Raw genomic sequence first — 25,257 nt, 5'->3', positions numbered from 1 at the left:
ACCAACTTTTCCCCAGTCTTTATAAATTGTACGCTATTGCACTACCACCCTGTTTAAAAATTGTCTGCTATTGCTATTTATTGCTAACACTTTCCCACAATCCCTTATAAAGGTTTATATAGGTTGGCACATCAACAACGGGCTGTAGGACTCATACTGTGCTGTACATAAAACTTAATTATGTTATTATTAATGACATTAATGTTATTATCATTATTAATGATTAATTTTGTTCAAATTAAAGATCATTATACATTGATCAGGGTTTAGGGCAGGTCCACCATCATTTGATGCATCATGTAGAAGGTAGAACAGTCCTAACCCTAGGGATGCTCCTTGCAAGTGTGAATCCATGCAATGTCGCAGTTAAGAGTGGTCAAGTGTGAACAGCAAAAATACCATTCCTATTTTGGGATACTAAATGTGTAACAGGGGCTTCAGACACTGGTCTCAGCTGGATTCAAGCTAAACATTTCACCAATCTTTTTGAGCCATGCATTCCATTTTTAAAATCTTGTTTAGCTCTCATCAATATGCACATGCTTAGGTAGTAATTCAGCGATTATTATTTTTGAGACTTGTTCTTTTTAACTTGGACTTCAGCTACTCATATCTCTTCAGTAGAACCTCCTTTACCAGAACTATCATTGTTTCTTGCATGGCGTATGATGACTAGATCTTCCTACTACCCAATTTCTCTCTCCTGCTACCACCCTACAATTCTATTCTCACTCCAAGTTACTTTCTGCCTGTTCTTGACCCTGGACAGGCAGGCAGCACAAACTTTGGCACTTGGGCATGCAACTGAAGAGAATATATCTGTCCAAGTAATAAAAACAAAATACCTGGGTTAGTTGGCAGGTCAGGCAGCAATTGTGAAGAGGCCAGAGTTGACATTTCAGGTCCATGACCCTTCATCAGATCATTATCTTGGTAACTACACTGTCTCCCATTCTCATTATATTCCCTTTATTTTTGCTTCCCTGACCTTGATGGCTCCAAAGACCTCAGTGTTGTGATAGTTTGCGCATCCAACCTGCTGAATCTGCTTTCATCCACACAATCGGCAAGAACTTTTTGCCTGGAAAAATGTAAGGATCTCTGCAACTGACTTGCTCATAGTCACACTATCTTGACTAATAACTTCTACTATAGTTCTAATTTTGGAGGTGTGCCTTGACTTGTGAATAAAAGTATCCAGTTAACTTTCCCCTTTCCTGATGGATTGCACTGTCCAAATTTCAGATTTTCAGTTCATTAACACAACCATTCTTCAAGTTGGAGTCAATCATGTGTTACAAGCACAATACATCAGCTGCCTTCCCAGGCTGTCTTAAAATATTCATTTTAAATTTAATGAGTATATTTTATTCAGGGTCACTTTCATGTTGATGCTAAGGTCCATTTTTTAATCGAAGACCATTCTTTGACACTGCACTCAGAAGAAGCTGTGCTTAAAACATGCTGTGTCGATGAATTATTTTCATCTCTGTCATTATATAAGAATTGAGGCATTTAATTTATTCTTTCAAACTTCAATGTTTTGCATAATGACTTTTTCCAATTTAATTGCCACTTTTGTAAGGCAAGTCAGAATAATTAAATTAGAACATAGAACTCTATTGTGGTATATCATTTTTTTCCCTCATAGTGTCCCTACAGCATGAATCCATGTTATTACACTAAATCTGCCCGAAGTTACTTATTACAATCCTGGACATGCAACATTTCCTCACTTGTCAGGAAGGCACAACTGTGACTGCACTTCCAGAGAAGACTGAAGTAGACAAGGCTAAATATTCCCTTCACGGAGGAAGAGATAGTCTGTAGTGAATTCAGTGCTTTTCCTATCAAGTCTCCAAGTGGTTTCCAACTAAGGAATTATTGATGACTCTATATGGAGGTGGTAGACCAGGAATTGGAGACCTGTACCCTTCTGGAATCTTTTTTAACAGCAATCATTACGACGATCCTTAAAAAAGACAACAAATCCACTAATACCATCTTCTTATAGACCCATTTCACTGCTAAATACAGATTATAAGATATTTGCCAAAGCCCTGGCAAAGAGATTGGTGAAACATTTGCTGCAACTAATAAATAAGACCAAATGGGCTTTGTGCAAAGAAGACAGGGAGCGGCTGATATTAGTACATTGTTGAGTATAATGCATTTGGCACAAACCAGAAACAAAAGAGAATTAGCTGTGGCCATGGATGTGGAAAAGGCTTTTGACTGATTGGAGTGGGATTTCTATTCAAAGTGTTGGAAAAGTTGGGGCTAGGGACAACTTTTATAAATTGGATAAGGGCATGACAAATTTCTCCAGTTTTCCCACTGACAAGATCAAGTAGACAAGGGTGTCTGCTATCTCCAACTCTGTTTGTACTAGCCATGGAGCCACTGGCTGAAGCCATTCTCCAGGATTCAGACATCAAGGGTTTTAGAATAGGCCAAGAAGAACAAAAAATCAATTTTTTGCCAACAACGTTCTGATATATCTGACAGACCCATCAAACTCGTTCTTCAAGCTACACTCTAGGGAGATCTCGGGGTATAAGGTCAATTTGGACAAGAGTGAAGACATTCACTTACTAAGGGGGAATTATAGTCAATATCAAGAAAATAGTAATTTAAAGTGGCCACAAAATGGGATCAAAAATCTAGGAGTCAGAATAGACAATAACTTGAATAATTTATATAAACTAAATTATAACCCCTTGCTTGGGAGAATTGAGGAGGACTTAAATAAGTGGATGTCCCTGGAGATTCTTCCAAAATTTGCTTTCAGGAAAAAGGACATTTCTATAAAAAGGAAAGGTAACCAGGGTCTCTATGGAAAAATTACGGTCTGGGTGGACTACAAATGGCAGACTTAAAGAAATTTTATTGGGCAGCTCAATCGAGATACATCGCCTCACTCTTTGAGGGAAGAGGTGTACCATACTAGGCACAAATTGACCTTCAAATGGTATGTGACAAGATAGCAGTGGACTTATAAATGGAAATGGAATGCTAAATTGTTATCTGGGTAAACAGGAAGCCCTATACTAAAATAATCTCCACTTGGAATAAAATTAACTAATATGTAGGAAATGAAGTGAGGTTGTCCCCAAAAACACCCCTGACTCCAAATAGATCCTGGACACTTGGCATTGTAATGGTGGACCTGACCTGTGTAGAGGACTGTTACGAGCAGGGGCAGATAATGTTGTTTGAACAACTCAGGCATAAGTATGATTTATAAAATAAGATTCTCCACTGCTACTTCAGATAAGATCTTTACTACAGGACAAATTAGGTTCATTTATGATCCTTCCAGTGAGCAGTGACATAGAGACCTTGATTCGAAGGGGAAACACACAGGCATTCACCTTGGCAATGTATTTCTTTCTCCAAGTGGAAGGACCTAAACCACACCTTCACATTTGGCAGACCAGCATGACTGCAATCATTAATGCGCGTTACAGGCTGGTGCAATATAATTTTCTGCACCAGCTGTACCTGATGCTGCAAAAATTGAACAGATCTAAACCAGAATTATCAGATCAATGCTTCAGATGTGGCGTTGTGACAGGAACCTTAGTGCACACAAACTGGACATGTACCAAGGTGAGACCTTTCTGGCTGGAACTGGGCCAAAACCTGAAAGAAAAATCATGGGTAAAGAATTCTCACATGACCCAGAGCTTTCCTATTGGGAAACATAATGGACATAAGACTTATGAAAAACCTATCCAAATTTCAAATCCATTTCCTAATGATTGCATTGGCAGAGGCCAGGAAGTGCATAGTTAGCTGGAAGTCTGACTCCTGCATGAGCATAGAATGCTGGAATGCAGAAATGCAAAGCTACATTCCCTTGGATAAAATTACTTACAACTTTAGGAAAAAGTATAACACTTCCTTGAAAATTTGGCGACCATACCTAAATTCCGTAGGAGCACAATTATAGTGTGGACCATCATGCCTTGCTGCCCGCCCTTCCCCATCTACCCTTCAATTGGCGGGGTGGGGGAGGGGGGGGAATGGGTTGGGTGGCATCTCATCCCAACCAGGAAAAGTCAAGAAAAATAAAAAGGCCTGAGCACTGGCCACTGTGATGTGACAAACCCATAAAACCCTGATATATGTTTCATACCTTTGTTGTGAACATCCTGAATGTTGTGTGTAACTGTGGTTAAGTGTTAAATGTAGAGGGTGTAAAGTGTGGTGGGGTGGTGGGGGGGGGGGGGGGGAACGACGGGCAAAGGGACAGAAAAAGCTTGAACTCTACAGAAAATCTTGTATAGAATTGATAATTGTAATCAATATTGAGAATTGTCAACATTAACATTAATAATATTGATGACTGTTTGAGTTTTAAGTTTGGAAAATCATAAATAAAATATTTTTAAAAAACACTGAAGCAGACAAGGCTACTGGCTGCCATCCTGTCAACTTTCTACAGGACCTGGTTGGCTGTATCACAGTGTGGTATGGTTGCTGTAGAGAATTGGATTGGAGATCATTGCACAGGACCATAAGAACAAAGAGATCATTTGGGATTTCCCTCCCTTCCACCCACCCCCACCTCCCCACCCCCCCCCCCCCCCCCCGCCATTGATGTGATCAACTGGAATTGTTGTCTTAAGAGGATGCGCAAAATCGTTGAAGACCACTATCACCCCACACACCACTCCCATCAGAAAAGAGATACAGGAGTATCAGAGCCAGAACCACCAGGCTGAGAAACTTCTTCAGTGAGACTGCGAACAACTGAATGAACCACTCATACTAACCCTCTAAGACTCTATTATTTATTAAACAATATTTATTTATTTTTAGATATGTGCATATGTATTGTTTGTCTCTATGTGTTTGTCTGTTATATGTTTATGTGTTTTTGTGCAGAGGACCAGAGAAAACTGATTTGTCAGTTCTACTTGTACAATTGGATGATAATGAACTTGAAATAACCCTTGTCTCAGCCCCACATTAGGCTCTACCACTCAATTACATACTAGTGGCCATTTATACTGACCAACTCCCCTGCATGGTTTTGGAGTGGAAGGATCAAAAAAGCAACACATACAGTCATAGTGAGAATGTGGAAATTTTCATAGACAACATCAGAAATCATGATTAAACCAAGATCACTGGAACTGTGCTGTACTGTTGTATTATTTGATTCAGTTTAGAAATCTTTATTGGACTTTCAATTTCAATAACTTTCTGTGAATCCAATCCTACTGAAGATGCATTGTAGGGACAATCGTATGTTTCAGGATTTGATGAGGAGAAAGGAAATGAATTTCTGGCTCTCCCATGGATTTTATTGTTGTTTTCACTATTTCTGGTGTGGCCTCTCCCTTTGATATTGGTACTGTAGTTTATTCTGCCTTTTATGACATTTAATTTGTATAAATTGTATTAATTGCTGCAATTAAATTCATTAAGAGACATATTCAGATTTAATTCTGTAGATTTTAAATTGCTATTGTTTCACAAGAAATCCTGAAGAAGAAAGAAGCTGGTCAAACTTTTAAATTTACATTTTTAAGTGTGGCATCAATGTAATCAATAATGAATTTAATATGACTTAATTTTTTTGTAGCATGAATGATAACCAATACTAGGGGTGGGGGTGGGGTGGGGGATAGAATATATTTAAGAAATGCAAATCATAAAACAACAATCAATATTTAAAAGTTAATAAAACTTTTCATTCAATTTTTTTCTGATCAGAGATTTTGAATTGGACTTGTGCTTGAAATAATTGGAATACATCTTGGGCAGCCTAACTGGAGTACTGGGTCCAGTTCAATTGATACTGTGATTTACAGTTTTCAATATTGTTGCCATGTTCTTAAAGACCTTTTTTTTGTTACTCATTATTTTTTAACAAATGAGCAAGCACAACACCAGTAAATGAACTCAAAATTGTACTTCATGTAACATCAGTGTGTGATGGCCTCACTTGCCAGTTGATGGGAGAATTACACACAACATTCGGGTTTTAGTTTTGGATGACCATTGTCACTAATCAGAAATCATATTCCTTGAATCCTACTGCAGAATGCAGTACAATGTAAAAGTTGCTTTGTCAATGGTGCCATCTTAAGGATGATGTGTTGAATGAAAATGCTATCTGAGGTCTCAGATAATGTTGAAGGATTTCATGATGTTTCTCAAAGATGGTGAGATTTGTTTGATCAATATTTATTCTTCAATTAACATTATGGTAAAATAAATTACCTTTCCATTGTTTTTTGTTAGATTTGTTACATGCAAATTGGCTACAACAGTGAACACATTTTAAATTAACTTAGTGTTTTGAAAAAAACTGAGTTATGAAAGATCTGAATGTGAAAGTTGTTAAATATTGTCTTGAGCAATACAAACCAGATAAACCACGCTTTATCTTATAGTTATATTTTATTAATCATTAGTTAAAACAACTCAAGGATTCTCGATATAGCTTTGATCAAAAAATCTTTAGTCACACAACTCTTTAATTTCACATTTTCCAAATCCTACTACTTGTATCGAAATATTCCCTGCTTTGATAAACCAGGCAGGGTTCGACATGGTTAGTTCTCCGTGATAGAGCATTGATGTTATTTTCTGCCATTATTGGTCTCTTGAGTTCTTGCCCATATCATCTTGAAGTATAATTTTAACTATTTCTTTGCATACCTCCTGGATGTTATTTTGATTTTACAGTCAATTGTATAGTTATATAAGCTCTTTTCCATATAGCAAAATAAAAGCAAAATAAAAAGCTTCTCATAGGCCTTCTACAAATTCTCACTTGAGATCCAGTCCCAACCTGATTTTCCCAATCTTCTTGCATATCAAAATCCCGCAATGACTATCATAGCATTGCCCTTCAGACATGCCTTTTCTATTTCCTATTGTAATTTGTTGTCCACATCCCAGCAACTGTTTGGAGGTCTGTATATAATCTCCAACCCTTGTCATGTCTTGACTCTGCCCACAATGATTCAATATATTCAGATTCTGCATCAACTCTTTCTGATTTAATATTCCTTACCAACACAGCCACCCCACCCCCTCTGCTTTCTATCAGCAAGCCTCAAAACCTGGGCCTCTGCAGCTGGATCCTTGATTTTCTCATTGGAAGACCATGGTTAGGACAATTTGGTAACAACGCCTCCTCCTTATCGAACATAGGCACACCTCAAGGATGTGTGCTTAGCACACTGCTCTACTCTTCCTATACCCATAATTGTGTATCACCATAATTCAAATACAGTCTACAAATTTTCCAAAGACACCACACTTGACTTCAGAATCTCAGATGGCTATGAGGAAGCATACAGGAGTGAGGTAGATCACATCATCAACCTTGCATTCAGCATTAGCAAAACTAAGGAACTGATTGTGAGTTTCAAGAGAGGGAAACCAGGAGAACGCAAACCATTCCTCATTGAGGGGTCAGCAATGGAAAGGGTAAAGAACTTCGAATTCCTGGATCTCAACATCTTTGAAGATTTATCCTGGGGTCATCATATTGATGCAATTATGAAGAAGGCTCGCCAGCAGCTAAACTTCGTTAGGAGATTGAGGATATTTGGTATGCCCCAAAGACTTTCAAATTTATACAGGTGTACCATTGAGAGAATTCTTATTGGTTGTATTACTTTCTAATTTGGAGGTGCCATTGCACAAAACAGGAAGATGCTACAAGAGAGTTGTGAACTCGGCCAGTACCATCATGGGCATTAATCTTCACTCCATTAAGAATGTCTCCAAGAGGCAGTGTCACAAGAAAGCAGCCTCTATCATCAAGGATCCTCACCACCCAGGCCATGCCCTCTTCTCACTGTTACCATTAAGGAGATAGAGGAGCTTGAAGCTGAACACCCAATGATACAAAAACAGCTTCTTCTCCTCTGCCATCAGATTTCTGAATGGACAATTTCTGAATGAACCATAGACATTACATCACTTTTTCTGTTCATTTTGCACTTATTTATTTTTTTTAAATGTTATTTGTAGCAATTTTTGCACCTGTCGTGCTGCCACAAAACAACACATTTCAAGTCGTGTTCATGACAATAAATTCTGATTCTGAGATTACCACCTTGGAGGTCCTGCTTTTCAAAGGTAGTTTAGGGAATTGAAATTTACTTTGCAGGAATTCTACCCCACTCCTGCTTATGTCCTTGGAACCAATATGTACCACAAACTCTGGCTGCTCACCCTCTGCCTTAAGAATATTCTGCAGCTGCCCAGAGCATGAGGGAGATAACACGCTCTACTGGAGTCTCTTGGAGCTGTATAATCTATCTGTTCCTCTATCAAGTCCCTTATGATTATCACTCCATCTGACTTCACCCTTCTCTTCTGGGACTCAAAACCAACAACAGTGCTATTGTTATGGCTTTCCCAGTTAGGTCATCCCTCACTGCAGTATCCAAGGGGGTATACTTGATAAGGAAAACAGCGACAGGGGTGCTCTTCACTGACTGCCTATTCCCATTCCCTCTCCTAGTAGTCACCCAGCTACTTGCCTCTTAGGTGTGATTATCTTCTTATAACTTCTGTCAATCACCCTCTCTGTTCTGTAACATGATCAGTAAGGAGCTGCAACTGGATATGCACCTCTTGCAGATGTAGTCATCAATGACAGTTGTGATTTCCCACATGGTGCAATTGGAGCAATCCTTTGCCCTAGCTTCCATCTCTGCTACCATCTCCATCTAGGTTACTATGATAAGACCTCATCTGGACCATGACCTCCGCCTCTAATTCTCTACTCCTACACTTGGCCACTCACACAATGAATGCTCCACTTGAGCTTCCTTTTTTCAAATTTGCTATTGGCTCGATCTGTTACAAAGACTTGCCTCTCTGCTTCACTTTTAAACTCCCCTGAAGCAAAGCACAGCTCCTTTCCGGTTACTGATTCCTGGCTCCACTTTGCTCCACTTCACTTATAAACTTCCCTGAAACTCCCAACATTCACCACTTGCTAAGTCCTGGCTCCATTTCATTTTTAATCTCCCTGATACAAAGCACAGCTACCGATACACACCAGTTGCCAAATCTGGATTGCAAGTTGTGTGATCGGTTGTATGTTGTCTTTTGTCATAGTCTTTTGTACAGTCCAGTACTCAACTATTTTTGATCCCCTGTGCAAATCTTGGGGAGTAGCCCAAGTTCAAATTTATCGTCTGAGTACATACATGACATCACATTACATCCCTGAGATTTTTCCTGAGGGGAAGGCAGAATTTATGAATTGGTAACTGTAAACTGTACTCAAGAAGAAATATATGTATTCAAATGAGAGAAATTTAAAAAAGAAAGAAATGTAAATAAACTGCAAATTTAGAAAAAAAAACTAATAAATAATGTGAAAAGAAAAAGTGCCTAAATGAGTGTCTGGTTGAGTCTGTTGTTTAGAAGTCTGATGGTTGAGGAGTAGCAACTGTTCCTGAACCTGGTGATACAAGTCCAATGGCACCTCCTCCTGATTGCAGTAGCAAGAACAGCATGTCCTGAATCCTTAATGATGGCTACTGCTCTCTGACGGCAGCATTCCATATTAGATTTTCTTGATAATGGGGAGGGTTTCGTTTGTGATGTACTGGGCTGTGTCCACTAACATTTGCAGGGCTTTTTGCTCAATGGTATTGATGCTCTTATATCAGGTTGTGATACAGCCGGTCAGCATACTTTCCACTATACAACTGTAGAAGTTTGCCATGGTTTCCAATGATGTACCGAACATCAGCAAACTTCTGAGGAAGTAGAGTCACTGGCATGCTTTCTTCACTATGACGTTGGGTGCAGGAAAGGTCCTCCGATGTAGTGATTCCAAGGCATTTAAATTTGCTCATCTCCAACTCTTATCCCTCAATGATCACTGGATCATACACCTCTGGTTTTCCTTTCATAAAGTCTACAATCAGCTCCTTGTTCTTGGTGACAATGAGTGCAAGCTTGTTGTTAGTACACCATTCAGCCAAGTTTTCAATCGCCTTCCTGTTTGCTGACTCATTGTCCCCTTTCATACAGCCCACGACGGGTATCGTCAGCAAATTTGTCAATGGTATCGTTGTCATATCATCTACTTTAATTTCTAGCTGAATAGGGTTGCAAATGCTCTAGCCTTGTCTCTGACAGTGATGTGCTGGGCCGTGCCATTATTGATGATGATATCGTGAAGTTGATGGCGGTCCATGCTTTCTACCCTGTTTCCCTTTTAGAAGTGGAATTATCATGTACCAGTGCTCAGAACAGCTGATTGTATTTGTTTTCATGTTTGATCCAACTTGTCCACAGTTGTTTGTTAACCTATTTTTGTTTTGTTAATGTGCTGTAGCGAATGCTATTTCTACTTAAAAATTATTTGGCAGAATTAATTGGAGCATAAGTTAAATCTATACAGGTATTTAAATTTTTCCTTGGACCCACAGTGAAATGTTACCTTTTCCTTTCAAACAGATCAATTTGCGACTCATTTTGGTCAGTGGAAAAACGAAAGAATTTCTATTTTCACCCAATGATTCAGCAGCTGACATTGCCAAACATGTGTATGAAAATTGGCCAATGGGTAAGTAGTTATTTCTGACGTGATTTTCAAATTTTTGCTTGTCTAGCAAGGGAGCAGCTTTTAAAGAAGAGAAAGCGCGTAGGGAAAGTAGGTTCTATTTGAGTGAAAGGCAAGGCTGGGAAGACCAGAGAAATTGAGAATCTGATCAAGAGAGCATGTGTCACTTACATGCAGTTGAAATCAAGTGAATCTTTTGACCAATATAGCAGATGTAGGAGTTATTTTAAGAGGGAAGTAAAGAAAGTACAAAAGGGTATGAAATGACTCTGGGAGAACCCCAAGAGATTCTACAAGCTGATTAAAGGCAAAAGGATAAGGAAAGAATAGGGCTCCTTAAGGATCAACAAGGCCTTCTTTGTGTGGAGCCACAGGAGGTGGATGAGATCTTTCATGCATATTTCTCATCTGAACTTACTGTAGAGAATGGGGAAGTAAATAGCAATGTCTTGGAATCCAGTGAAGAAGGTTATCTGAGATTACAACAGGATTGAGATTAACTGGGAAAGAGTACAAGAAATAACAGAAGGAAATTCACTTGGACAAGTGCAAGGTTTTGCAGTCTGGTAGGACTTGCATGATGAATGCAAGACTTAAGGATAAGGGTACATAGTTCCATGAAACTGGTGCTGCATGTAAATGATGGTGCATGCCTTGGGCAAGGCTTTGAATACAAGGACAGGGGTGTCATGTTACAACTGTGAAAAATGTTGGTGAGACCAAATTTGGAACATTGTGCTTAGTTTTGTTGCTCACTCAACTTTCGGATAGATATCATTAAGCTGGAAAGGGTGCAGATACGTTTAACAAGAATGTTATCAGTACTGGTGGTAGGCTGAAAATTCAAAAGTGGACAGGCTAGGAGTTTTTCTTCTGGAAGCATAGAAACCTAGAGTAGGTCATAGAACACTACAGCACATTTCAGGCCCTTTGGCCTAAAATGTTGTGTCAACCTATATAAACCTACACCACAAAAATCTAATCCTTCCCTAACTCAAACCCATAACTCTATTTTTTCTTGCATCAATGAGCCTATAATGAGTATTTTAAATGTCCCTATTGTTCCAGCCTCCTCCTTTACACCTGACAGTGCATTCCAAGCACCCACCACTGTGCATATATTTAAAAAAAAACACTTGTATCTGTCCTCTTCCCCCAAACATTCCTTTACTCTCCTCTGGTATTTACTATTATCGCCCAAAGCAAAGGTATTGACTATCCACCATATCTATTGCCTCTCATAATCTTATATTATCACTAAGTCACTTTTCATCCTTTGTCACTCCAAAGAGAAAAGCCTTTTTTCTGTTAACCTTACTTCATAAGACATGTTCTCCAATGCAGGCAATATCCTGGTAAATCTGCTCTGTGCCCTCCCTAAAGTTGCTACATACTTCCTGGAAAGAGATGACCAGAAATGAGCATAATACTCCAAGTGTGGATTTTGTAGGGGTTTATCAAATCATAAATAAGATAAGATAAATAGTTGTAAACTTTTACCTTGGGTAGGGGAATTTAAAACTTGAGGGCATCGATTTGAGGTGTCAAGAGAAAGATTTCAAAGGGTCTTGAGTGTGAGAATACAGAGAGTGTGGGATATATGGAATGAGCTTCCAAAGAAATAGGTGGAAGTAGGAACAAATGCAGTGTTCAAAAAATATTTAGACAGGTACATGGATAATATAATGATCAAATAGATTTTGAGGCCTAAGGACTGAACACGGGCAAAAGGGACTATCTTAGTTGGTGTTTACGAGCTGAGGCAAAAGATGTGTTTCTTTTCTATAGAATTCTTTAACTCAAACTCTTTTTAGGTGTTTGCTTTAGCCATTTTAGGATACCCCTAACTTTACTGAATGGCATTTTCCTGCAATGTTTAACAGCATTCAGGAGAACAATATATATTTTCTGAAGATATTGGAGGCCATTTAGCCCAATAAATCTATCCTGGTTCTTTTTACAATCATTTCAACCAAGATCTTTTTGATTCTCCCACCATTCACTTGCAGTAAGGAAATTTGTATTAGTAAATTAACCTAAAAAAAACAGCATATCATTGGAATTTGGGAGGAAACAGTACACTTGGGGAAAAATCCTACATGTTCAGGGGGAGAATGTGAAAACTCCATAGAGCACCAGAGGTCAGAATAGAATCTAGGATGCTAGAGCTGGAGATCTCCTATGAAACCTATCGTATCACTGTGCTTTTAATCATGCTTAGAGCAAAGTGGGGTCTTTGGGGTCTGTTTCTTTAGATTGACTTGCCTATCTGAGGAGCAGTATTGAAATCAGATTGACGTTTGTCCCATGTCTAAGTGACATCATGTAGGCCCACTTATTCTGACATCTACCATTGTGCAATTTGGTCTCAACAGCTAAACCAATTTGTTTCCATTTGTTTTCTCTATCTATATCTATTCTAATGCACTCAATGAGGCCACTCTATTTTTGCCTTTGATAAGTTTGAAGAGATAATAAAATTCACACGTGTATTAGTGCATTGGCACCCCATTAAACAGCACCATAATATTAAATAAAAATTGAAAATGCTAGAAGTGATCAGGCCAGGCAACAGCTGCGGAAAAAGAAACTTGGACTAGAAACTGGAATGTTAAGTTTTTCTTTAATGCAGGTGCTGCCCGACATGCTAATTATTTCTAGCATTTTTTGGGGTTTTTTTGGATTTCCAGGACCTGTAGTTTCTTATGAAGTTAAATTTCTTCCTTATTTTTAAATTCTTTTATGGTCTCCCCCAACTCCTGTCATTCTCTACAATTCATCTGCTCCCAAGATGAGGACTTCTATTCCAGATCATTTAAGATGTCCTCCTTCAAAAAATTTGGCTTCCCCTATACCACCATCAATTCAGCCACCCCTTACCTGCTTCTCCTCCAGTTCCTGCTCATCTGCCCTGACTCCCTCTGCCCTGTGATGCAACAAGAACAGAATTCCCCTACTACCCCACCAACCTCCACACCAACAATTTGCATCACCTGCAAACATAGTCCCATCACCGAACGCATCTTCCCCCCCCACCCCCCCCCCCATCGCTTTCCGAAGGGACTGCACCCTCTCTGACTCCCTGGCTTCTCATCCTTTCCCATTAATCACCACTTGACATCTTTCCCTGTGACTGCAGCAAGTGCCACACTTGCACCCACACTTCCTCCCTCACCACCATTCGGGCCCCCCAAACAATCCTTCTGAGTGAAGCAATGCTTGTGAATCAGTGGGAATCATCTACTCCATCCAGTGCTCCAGTTGTGGCCTTCTCAACATTGGAGAGACTGGATGCACGCTGTGATGTCCCTTCACTGAGCACCTTCTCTCTGTCCACATCAATGACAAGGATCTCCCAGTGACCAACTATTTCACTTCTGTGCCCCACTCCCATGCCATTGACATTGACTTCTCCAATTTCTGCTAGACCATCCTGTTCTCACACTCTTCCCTATCCCTCTGTCTATAGGCATATGTAGAATCTGGTTAAGGGGGACAGAGGAGTTGATTTGCCCAAAATTTTACATAGGGCCTGCACTGTGCCTGGGGACTGGAGGGTGGGGTAAGAGGAAGTGGGGACCAGTGGGGGGAAGGGGAACTGGGGAGTGAGAAACAGACTGGGGAGAAGTAGGGAGGGAGAAGTAGGGAGGGAGGAGTGGGGATGGTGGGGGTGGGGGGGGGAAGCAGAGCAGAGACCACGGGGAGGTGGGGAGGGATGCACTGAGCTCCAGCAACCCAGCACAGAGCCAATGTGGCCAGGCCAGAGCAAGGGTATTTGCACCCCCGCCCCCCTACCTCAGGGATCTGATATCCCGTTGCCCTCCTCGAGCCCATTACTCACCAGAAAGCACCTTCCCCAAAAAGATAAAGCCTTACCTGATCGCTATGTGTTGGTTGGATCACTCCGCGAACACGTAGCCACACTTGACTGAACTTGTCCAACCCTGACTGCACCCCCCACCTGTGGTCACCTAATGGTAGCGCTGGATATGGGTATAACCAGGAGAGTCAGTCACTCTGGGGGGACCACAGATATATCCAGCGATAGTCTGGAATGAGTCAAGGCGACGGTGGATTTCAGTGACTTCCCCACCCCACCCCTCGCCATAGAATTTCAGATGCTTTCTCTGTCCCATTTTTTTTCTTTCTTCTTCTTCTTGCTTTGCCTGAATTTTCCCCACTGTTTTGTTCAAATTTGGGAGGGCAGTTTGCCCCCCCCCCTTTCCCCAGATCATGTGCCTTTGTCTTTGTCTCCTTTCTTCCAGCTCTTTATCCCTTTCTTTATTCACAGGGTTATCTCCTTTTCCCTTTGTTTTATTTTGTGCCCTCCCTCCCTTATCCACCTATTCCTTCTTGCCTGTGGGCCTGCATTCCTCCCCACCCCCTCACTATTTTATTCAGGCACTTGCCTACATTTTGCACATACTTTGATGAAAGGTTCAACCATCAAACGTTGGTTACGTATCTTTATTTTTTGCTATATAAAGTATGCTGTTTAACCTGCTGAATTTATCCAGCATTGTTTTTACTTCAATCACTGCATATGCAGTCTTTCGTGTTTCAATTAATTCTGAACAGATTTGTGATCCTTGATATTTGCTCCTTCAGTTATGTCTGCTTAGAATCTGTGTTTAATTGCTTCATTAAAAAGTTCTATCCTCAGCTGCTAAGGCCATATTGTCTAGAATTTATTTTGTGCTCCTCTCTATTGCCAACGAAAACAAATTATATTTCACCTCCTCCACCAAGCCACTTGTAGCTGTCTCCCTGCCTAAACTTTTGCTTATCTGGCTGTAATACCCTCCAATGTAGATTTGTGTTATTTTGAGTGATATTGGTGAGATGCACATTGTTATTTTGATGATGTACATAATTTTTTCTGTTATTCACCATGTCTTATTTTTAAACAGTATTTCATTAGACTTGATGATTACTACTTCCATTTATGTAATGCCTTTAAAATAGTAGGAACATTATCCAACAAAAAATGCAGAACTATTGGAAAACCTGTCAAAAACTTGGTCAAATGGATAAGTAGGTTTTGAGCAACAATTTACAAGCAAAAAGTGTTTCAAGGTAGAATAATCCCTAGGGCCTGATTAAGTGTCTTCAAGGGCATTGTAGGAAGTTAGAGAAGATATTACAGGGATCCTGGCAGACAATTTGCATAATCTTTAGCCCAGTCTAGAGTGGAAAGTGGTGGGTTGCTATCATGGCCTGTGAACACTATTTGCCATCTATGTTAATGACTGGTCTGAAGGTGTAATTAGCAAGCTTAGTAAGTTTGTGAAGCTTCACTGATCCATATGTTTGGGAGTGCCCAAATTTAGAGAGATTTTGGAAAGACATTTTCCAAACTTTATCTAAGATTTTTAAGATCAAAATAGAACCATGTCCATTAATTGCTTTGTTTGGTTTTTCACATGAACCAGATATACTTCTGTCGAAAACTCAGGACAAAGTTTTAGCCTGTACCACGCTGATACCAAATGAGCAATTTTATTGAACAGGAAAGATGACTTTTCACCTACCCATACACACACAGTGGTTACATGATGTAATGTCCTATTTAAGTTTAGAACAAATTAGATACAACATTAAAGATAGGAAGTTTCAATTTGTAAAGATGTGGGACCCATTCTTAGAACACAATCATGATTGGAAGAATAAAGAATTTTCAATGTTCTGGAGATTCTCTGTCTGATGTCTCGAGGTCACTATCTGATCTGATTACAGGGAGGAGGTGAATTAGATTTCATTTTCAGATTTTTTTTGTTTGTTTTCTTTTTTCTTTTTATCAATTTTTATTTGGATTAATTTGGCAAATATGGGTTTCATCATGGTTATCATAGATTAATTCAATAACTTGTTTCTCACGTGGATCAAGGAACTGTCTAATAGTTCCATCAATTTTTTCATACTTGTATGTATATGAGATGACATATTTTCCTAAAATTTTGTATGTAAGTTTGTATGTTAAATATTTTAAAAAGGAAGTAAGTTTGTGAATATCACCAACATTGGTGATAAAGTTGAAGAAGGTTATCTGAGATTAGAACAGGATCTAAATGGACTCAGAAAATGGCCCAAGGAATGGGAGATGGAAAAATGTGAGGTGTTAAACTGGGGCAGGATATGTACAATAATGGTAGGATCCTGGAGAATGTTGTAGAACAGTGGGTCCTAAGGGTATATACTTTCCTGAAAATGATGACATGGGTAGACAGGGCAGTGAAGAAAGCTTTTGGCGTGCTTGCTTTCATTGTTCAGGGCATTAAGTACAAGTTGGGAGGTCATGGTACAGTTGTATAAGGTGAGATCATACTTAAAATATTGTGTTGTTGTAGTTATTCAATTATAGGAAAGATGTCATTAAGCTGGAAAAAGTGCAGAAAAGATTTACAAGGTTGTTACCAGGACAGAAGGCGAGAGTTATAATGATGGGCTGGGACTTCTCCCTGGAACCTAGGAGGCTGAAGATTGGCCATGCACAGGTGTATAATATCAAGGGGCAGAGCTAAAGTAAGTAGTCGTAGTCTTTTTTCCCAGTGGTCAGAGAGTTAAAAACTAAAGGGATATTTAAACTGGGATATGATACCACGGTTTCAAACAGTCTGGATCAGTTTTAAACCATTTCCAAATAACCATATAACAATTACAGCACAGAAAAAAGCTAACTTGGCCTTTCTAGACCATAGTGAACACTTTCTCCCACCTAACCCCACTGACCTAGACTCAACCCATAACCCTCCATTCCTTTCCCATCCATATGCATATCCAACTTCTCCTTAAGTGTTAAAATTGAGCTTGAATCCACCACATTCCAAACACGCATGATTCTCTGAGTAAAGAAACCCCCCTTCATGTTTCATCTAAACTTTTGCCTGCTAACTCTCAGCTCATCACGTCCACTCTATCAATAACCCCTAATAATTTTAAATACCTCAATCAAATCAGCTCTCAACCTTCTACACTCCAAAGAATAAAGACCTAACTTATTTAACCTTTCCATATAACTTAAACCCTGTAATCCTGGCAACATTCTTCTCTGCCCTCTCTCCAAATTGTTGATATCGTTCCTAATCTTTGGTGTCCAAAACTGCACACAAAACTTCAAATTGGGCCTCACCAATGCCTTGTACAATTTTAACATAACATCCCAGCTCCTATACTCAATGGTCTGATTTATAAAAGCCAACATAACATTAGCTTTCTTCACCACCCTATCCACATGTGACTTCACCTTCAAGGAACTATGTACCATTATTCCTAGATCCTTCTGTTCTCTGCACTATTCAATGCCCTACCATTTGCCATATATGCCCTATTTTTTAGCCCTACCAAAATGCAACACCTCACATTTATCTGCATTAAGCTCCCATCTGCCATCTTTCAGTCCACTCTTCTAACTGGCCTAAATCCCTCTGCGAGCTTTGAAACCCTTCTTCACTATCCACAGCTTCGCCTATCTTAGTATCATCCTCATACTTAATGATCCAATTTACCACCCCATCATCCAGATCATTAATCCAGATCATTTCCAGGCAAAGAGCAGACTGTTGTTTTCCCGGCGTATAGTCTGAGAAAATTTCTGTTCATCTGCAGAGCAGTCTGACAAATAAATGATAGTGGAATGGTCAGGAGAGGTAATGGTGATGTAAAGTGGGCTGCCATTAGGATATTTTGCCATGTTTTAGTGTGATAGTCTTGAGTGTCTACCCATAGATTCAAAAAGCAGCCAAAGATCACTTTCTGAGGAAGATGAGAGCTAAATAATTGGGTGCGTGAATTAAAGTATATGCTCTCTTTGTTTGGTAGACATCAATAAAACAGTGAAATTGAGGTGCCATTCAGCTGTACAGTGAAGAAGTATTTGATGAAAATGGTGTGGTCAGCCGTCAATGTCAGCAGACTGATTGAAAAGACACAAACAGACCTTTGGGACAGTAATAAAAGACGTCACTCAGAGCTACTTCAGTACTTTTTTCTAAATCTCGTAGATTAAAACGGCTATTTATCTGTCTTTAAGATTGGGAGGACGAATTGGTCAGCAGTCCAAGTATTCTTAGGCTCATCTACCAAGGGAGATTTCTACATGGAAATGTCACTCTAGGAGGTAAGAAATCTAATATACTCGATAGTATGCAAGAAGGTAAAAGATTAGCAAAGGTCGCACATCATTGATGAAAATTTCTCAGAAATATTAATACTGGCGGTCAGCATAAATGTTGAATTAAATGTTTTTATCTAAATATTTATTTCTCTAAATCTTCACAATTGAACTGAGGTTTAAATATATGACACAGTATCCTGTCTTTGCTTTTGCTGTGACGAATACTTGTGGATAACTGACTGCAGGCCTTTTACATTTGTATTGTGCAGTAAAGTTTATAGTTTATCTAACTCAGAACTGAATTTTATTGCACATTATAAGTCCATTGCTAGAATATTCTCTTGACTCAAGAATTATTTTCAATAGCAAACACAGAAAAGTGATGTAGCAGGTATATGGTTCATTACTTTTCTGTTTTGTGATGTTCTGTTGACTGCAATAGCTGTTGTTTTTTCCATGCTGTAGTCTTAAATGTTTGTTTCTTCTTCCTCCATTGGTTCTTCCAGGAGTCAAACAACAGAACCATGCATGGACCACCTTCAATGTAATTAAACCTCCCCAGAGCTTAAAACAAGTGCGATAAATAAAGCTAAACACTGCTACCATCCAATGCTTTTTTGCTATTCCATTCCAGATGTATATATGGCATTTGGCAGAAGTAACAAGGCAATTAACTGGTTTTACAACATCTCAATTCATCCACTACCTTTAAATAAACAACTGGAGCTTGCTTTTGAGGTGAAAAGAAAGCCAGCTTTTACTTCAATGTGCTGTGGCTCCCATCCGGCGTAGGGCTGCTCAAAATGATTCCTCTACATCCATCCCTTCCTTTCTCAAGTCACTTTACCCTGAAACCTTAGAAGATGCAACACTTGTATATAATACATACCTCATCCTTCACTTTCATCCACAGACCTAAACAGGATCTTTGGTAAGGAACAGATTTGCATGTACTGCCTCCAATCTCTTTTATTACATTTCTGTGAGAACAGTTGCAGACTTGGCGACCGCTTTGCTCAACAATACTCTATCAAATGGCCAGCTGGAACTCCTGGTTGCAAGCCATTTAATTCCACTCCCATTTCCACACCCACCTGTCTGCCCGCTGCTGTCACCGACAGAGTGAGGCCAATCCCAATCTAGAGGAACAGTATATCATATTCTGCCTCGAGTGTTTGGATGCAGCAAGAATTTTGGTGCATCTGTACATTGTACTTGTGTATATGACAAACTTTCATGACTCATTCCTTCCCCTCCCTCACCTGGTTCCATTTGCCCATCACCCACACATCTTCCACTAGCTCACCTATTCCTTCCATCTGCCCACCCTCCCTTTTTTTGTTTCACCTGTCATCTTCCCTTTGTTATCAGATTGCATAATCTGCAGTCCTTTATCATCTGCCAGCCCTTGTCACTATCTACACCCTTTCCTCCCCCAGCTGGTTCCATATGCCCATCAATCCCTCCTAAATTGAATTCACCTACTGCTTGCTAGCTCCTGCTTTACCCCTGACCCTCAGCTCTTTATACTAGCTAGCACCCATTCACACTTTCAGTCCTGATGCAGGGTTTCAGCTTGAACTGCTGACTATCCCTTTTTCCTCTACAGATGCTGTTCGACCCAATGATTTCCTCCAGCAGTTTATCCAGATTCAGCTCTCCATGATCTCCAGCTTGCTGTTCTTCTTTTGTTGCTAAAGTTTGTTTTTATGCCACATCAATGCTCATTATCTCCAATCTACGTAAACTAATTGAGAACACCTGCTTACATCTTGCTGCTTATCATCTCAACTACATGCTACTCTTCTCCTTCCTCACTGTTAGTCCATAAATTTCACAAATATTTCACTTGATACTAAATTTCTTTGATCTTGCTCTATTCTGCCTTTACATTTGACTTTTATATTTCATTTCATAACCTAGCTTAGCCATAGAACAGCACAGGGCCTTCATCCCTCAATGTTGAGCCAACCCATATATTCCTTAAAAAATAGTACTAAACCCTCCCTACCCTGTAACCCTACACTTTTCCTCCATGCATATGCCTGTCTTTACTTTACTTTGGCTTGGCTTCGCGGACGAAGATTTATGGAGGGGGTAAAAAGTCCACGTCAGCTGCAGGCTCGTTTGTGGCTGACCAGTCCGATGCGGGACAGGCAGACACGATTGCAGCGGTTGCAAGGGAAAATTGGTTGGTTGGGGTTGGGTGTTGGGTTTTTCCTCCTTTGCCTTTTGTCAGTGAGGTGGGCTCTGCGGTCTTCTTCAAAGGAGGCTGCTGCCCGCCAAACTGTGAGGCGCCAAGATGCACGGTTTGAGGCGTTATCAGCCCACTGGCAGTGGTCAATGTGGCAGGCACCAAGAGATTTCTTTAGGCAGTCCTTGTACCTTTTCTTTGGTGCACCTCTGTCACGGTGGCCAGTGGAGAGCTCGCCATATAATACGATCTTGGGAAGGCGATGGTCCTCCATTCTGGAGACGTGACCCATCCAGCGCAGCTGGATCTTCAGCAGCGTGGACTCGATGCTGTCGACCTCTGCCATCTCGAGTACCTCGACGTTAGGGGTGTGAGCGCTCCAATTGATGTTGAGGATGGAGCGGAGACAACGCTGGTGGAAGCGTTCTAGGAGCCGTAGGTGGTGCCGGTAGAGGACCCATGATTCGGAGCCGAACAGGAGTGTGGGTATGACAACGGCTCTGTATACGCTTATCTTTGTGAGGTTTTTCAGTTGGTTGTTTTTCCAGACTCTTTTGTGTAGTCTTCCAAAGGCGCTATTTGCCTTGGCGAGTCTGTTGTCTATCTCATTGTCGATCCTTGCATCTGATGAAATGGTGCAGCCGAGATAGGTAAACTGGTTGACCGTTTTGAGTTTTGTGTGCCCGATGGAGATGTGGGGGGGCTGGTAGTCATGGTGGGGAGCTGGCTGATGGAGGACCTCAGTTTTCTTCAGGCTGACTTCCAGGCCAAACATTTTGGCAGTTTCCGCAAAGCAGGACGTCAAGCGCTGAAGAGCTGGCTCTGAATGGGCAACTAAAGCGGCATCATCTGCAAAGAGTAGTTCACGGACAAGTTTCTCTTGTGTCTTGGTGTGAGCTTGCAGGCGCCTCAGATTGAAGAGACTGCCATCCGTGCGGTACCGGATGTAAACAGCGTCTTCATTGTTGGGGTCTTTCATGGCTTGGTTCAGCATCATGCTGAAGAAGATTGAAAAGAGGGTTGGTGCGAGAACACAGCCTTGCTTCACGCCATTGTTAATGGAGAAGGGTTCAGAGAGCTCATTGCTGTATCTGACCCGACCTTGTTGGTTTTCGTGCAGTTGGATAATCATGTTGAGGAACTTTGGGGGACATCCGATGCGCTCTAGTATTTGCCAAAGCCCTTTCCTGCTCACGGTGTCGAAGGCTTTGGTGAGGTCAACAAAGGTGATGTAGAGTCCTTTGTTTTGTTCTCTGCACTTTTCTTGGAGCTGTCTGAGGGCAAAGACCATGTCAGTGGTTCCTCTGTTTGCGCGAAAGCCGCACTGTGATTCTGGGAGAATATTCTCGGCGACACTAGGTATTATTCTATTTAGTAGAATCCTAGCGAAGATTTTGCCTGCAATGGAGAGCAACGTGATTCCCCTGTAGTTTGAGCAGTCTGATTTCTCGCCTTTGTTTTTGTACAGGGTGATGATGGTGGCATCACGAAGATCCTGAGGCAGTTTACCTTGGTCCCAACAAAGCTTGAAAAACTCATGCAGTTTGGCATGCAGAGTTTTGCCGCCAGCCTTCCAGACTTCTGGGGGGATTCCATCCATACCTGCTGCTTTGCCACTTTTCAGTTGTTCGATTGCCAAGGACCTCGCTGCCACGTCCCAGCTTGCTTGGCCACGGCACACGAACCATGGGTGTAAAGGGTGGGGCCAGTACTGCGCGCACTGCACTCCACCTAAAAGCTCCTTTGCGCAGGCCCGAGGACAGGTCCACGTCCTCCCCCTCAACGTCCTCCCCCTCCACGTCCTCCCCCTCCACGTCCTCCCCCTCCACGTCCTCCCCCTCAAAAGATGCTCACAAACTCAAGCTAGCATGCTGGAACATCAGATATGCCTGTCTAAGAGTCTCTTAAATACCCTAATGTTACAGCCTCCACCACCATCCCTGGCAAGGCATTCCAGGCACCCACAATTTTCTGTGTTTATATATTTTTAAAAAACAAACTTGCCCCTGATGTCTCCTAAACTTCCCTCCCTTCACTTTGTACATTTATCCTCTGGCATTTGCTATTCCTGCCCTGGGCGCTGGCTGTCCACCCTATCTATGCCTCTCATAATTTTGTAGACGGACAGTGACGGGCAAGAAGGAAGAAAAATTAACCAACTTTAAAATTGAATGCCCAACCTCATCTGACAGTGAAAGGTTCAAGTCCTGTTCCCAAGTAGTTTTGACTTTTATCAAGAGGGACACGTCTTAAACCTGCCAACTTATCATAGATAACGGATATTAACCCTTAGCGTGAGAGTTGTAATCTAAGAAACGTATCAAAATTATTCATACCAGATATTCCAGGGAAGTTTGGTAACTGAGAGTGAAGAAAATGCCTGATTTGCAGATATTTGAATAAATGAATATTTGGCAGGTTATATTTTTCAGAAAGTTATTCAAATGATGCAAAACTGTTATCAATAAAAAAATCTTTAAAATGCTCAGTACCCCTTCTATACCATCCGTGAAATGCAGAATCATGTAAAGAAGGTTGGAAGAGATGATTGGATAGAATAGGACTTGAAAGAGAAAAACTGCAAAATCCAAAAAAATTTTCTGAATTTATGCCTGATAACTGGATTATCAATTGATTTACTTTAGGAAAGAAGTGAGGATCCAACATGTGCTGGAATTGAAAAGTTTTTAACAGAATTCATCTCCTTTGCTTCTCATAATGTGTGCCAGTTAACTTACCATCTTTGCGATATCAGAGGAAAAAGGTGAAGGCCTTACCTGTCCGAAGAGGCCCGCTGCGGAGAGAGAAACCCGCTCCCTCAGGTCGGTAAATAATGGACTACAAAAATGGCTCGCAGAGCCGAGTAAAAGTGCGCAACCGCGCATGAAAAAAAACACACCGACGGGAGGGGGGACCAGCTGGGGAGTCGATCTCCACAGCCGGCAACGACAGCTGCAGAACACCTGCAGCAAGAAGAGACCACAGAAGACAATAGAAACAAGAAAGAAGAGGAGGAAAGGGCAACAAAGAAACAACAGATGGTCAACCCAGAGGAAGAAGAAGAGGAAGAGGAAGAGTATGGTGAAATAGAAGAAGAAAAGATAGGCAAGGTAAAGGATATACTTGCTCTTATTAAAGGATACATGGAGTCATTTAAAGAATGGCAAACACAGGAATTTAAGGATTTAAGAAAAAGAATAAACAACACAGAAGAGAAAATAATTAAAATGGAGATGACCTTAACAGAAATGGGAAAGAAAATGGACAAGATGGAAGAGCGGGCAGTAGCAGCAGAAATGGAGGTAGAAGACTTAAAAAAGAAATTGGAGAAATCTAATAAAAAAACTAAAGAGACACAAGAACTACTAGCTCAAAAAATAGATACAATGGAAAACCATAACAGAAGAAATAACATAAAGATAGTGGGCCTTAAGGAAGATGAAGAAGGCAAGAATATGAGGGAGTTTATAAAAGAGTGGATCCCTAAGACCCTAGGATGTCCAGAACTACAGCAAGAATTGGAAATAGAAAGGGCACATAGAGTATTGGCCTCTAAACCACAACCACAACAAAAACCAAGATCTATTGTAGTAAAATTCCTAAGATATACTACAAGAGAAAAGGTACTGGAGAAGACAATGGAAAAAGTAAGAGAGGGCAACAAACCACTGGAGTATAAAGGGCAAAAAATCTTCATTTATCCAGATATAAGTTTTGAACTCCTAAAGAAGAGAAAAGAGTTCAATACAGCAAAGGCGATTTTATGGAAGAAAGGGTATAAATTTATACTAAAGCATCCAGCGGTATTGAAAATATTTATTCCAGGACAACAAAACAGACTATTCTCGGATCCAGAAGAAGCACGAAAATTTGCAGAACAATTACAAAAATAGACTGAGGGAGGAAGACGGGTAATGAGAGTTAAAATGATCACGACTGATATGTATGTGGGTAAAGACAAAAATAGACTGAGGGATGAAGACGGGTAATGAGAGTAAAAATGATCACGATTGATATGTATGCAGGTAAAGAGGTATAAGAGTGAATAGAGACAATGAGCATACATGAATGTATCTGTACTTAGAGGAAAATATAGATAGTATAGACAAGAATTAATAAGGGAAGGTAATGGAATAGAGAGAATAAGGAGGGAATTAAAAGAGGGACCTTTGTGACATATGAAAAGTGAAATCTTTTCTGGGGGAGGCGGGGTGGGGGGAAATAGCGGTCACTGCAAAATCAGTTGACGCTTGCGAGTGGATTCGCAAATCCAAATGGAGAGGGGAGATGTGGTTGTCCGACAAGGGATAAAGGACAACTCAGGAGGTGAAGGGGAGATTGGGGATAAATAAGATAGAAATAGGAGAATAAGGAAAATGTTAGATG

At 40.5% G+C, this 25,257-nt stretch overlaps 1 protein-coding gene across 1 annotated transcript in view; it reads left to right on the top strand.

The window, feature by feature from the left end:
* ubl3a (ubiquitin-like 3a) overlaps positions 1 to 25,257 on the top strand; it is a 67,825-nt gene that overhangs the window by 35,594 nt on the left and 6,974 nt on the right. The window contains exons 2-3 of the mRNA XM_069892524.1: positions 10,459 to 10,567; positions 18,594 to 18,680. Of these exons, the coding sequence (XP_069748625.1) occupies positions 10,459 to 10,567; positions 18,594 to 18,680 (196 nt within the window). The remainder of the gene's footprint in view (positions 1 to 10,458; positions 10,568 to 18,593; positions 18,681 to 25,257) is intronic.

Source organism: Narcine bancroftii, chromosome 7 (genome assembly GCF_036971445.1).
Source record: "Narcine bancroftii isolate sNarBan1 chromosome 7, sNarBan1.hap1, whole genome shotgun sequence".
NCBI classification, from domain to species: Eukaryota; Metazoa; Chordata; class Chondrichthyes; order Torpediniformes; family Narcinidae; genus Narcine; species Narcine bancroftii.
This window is presented reverse-complemented; position numbering and strand designations above follow the sequence as displayed.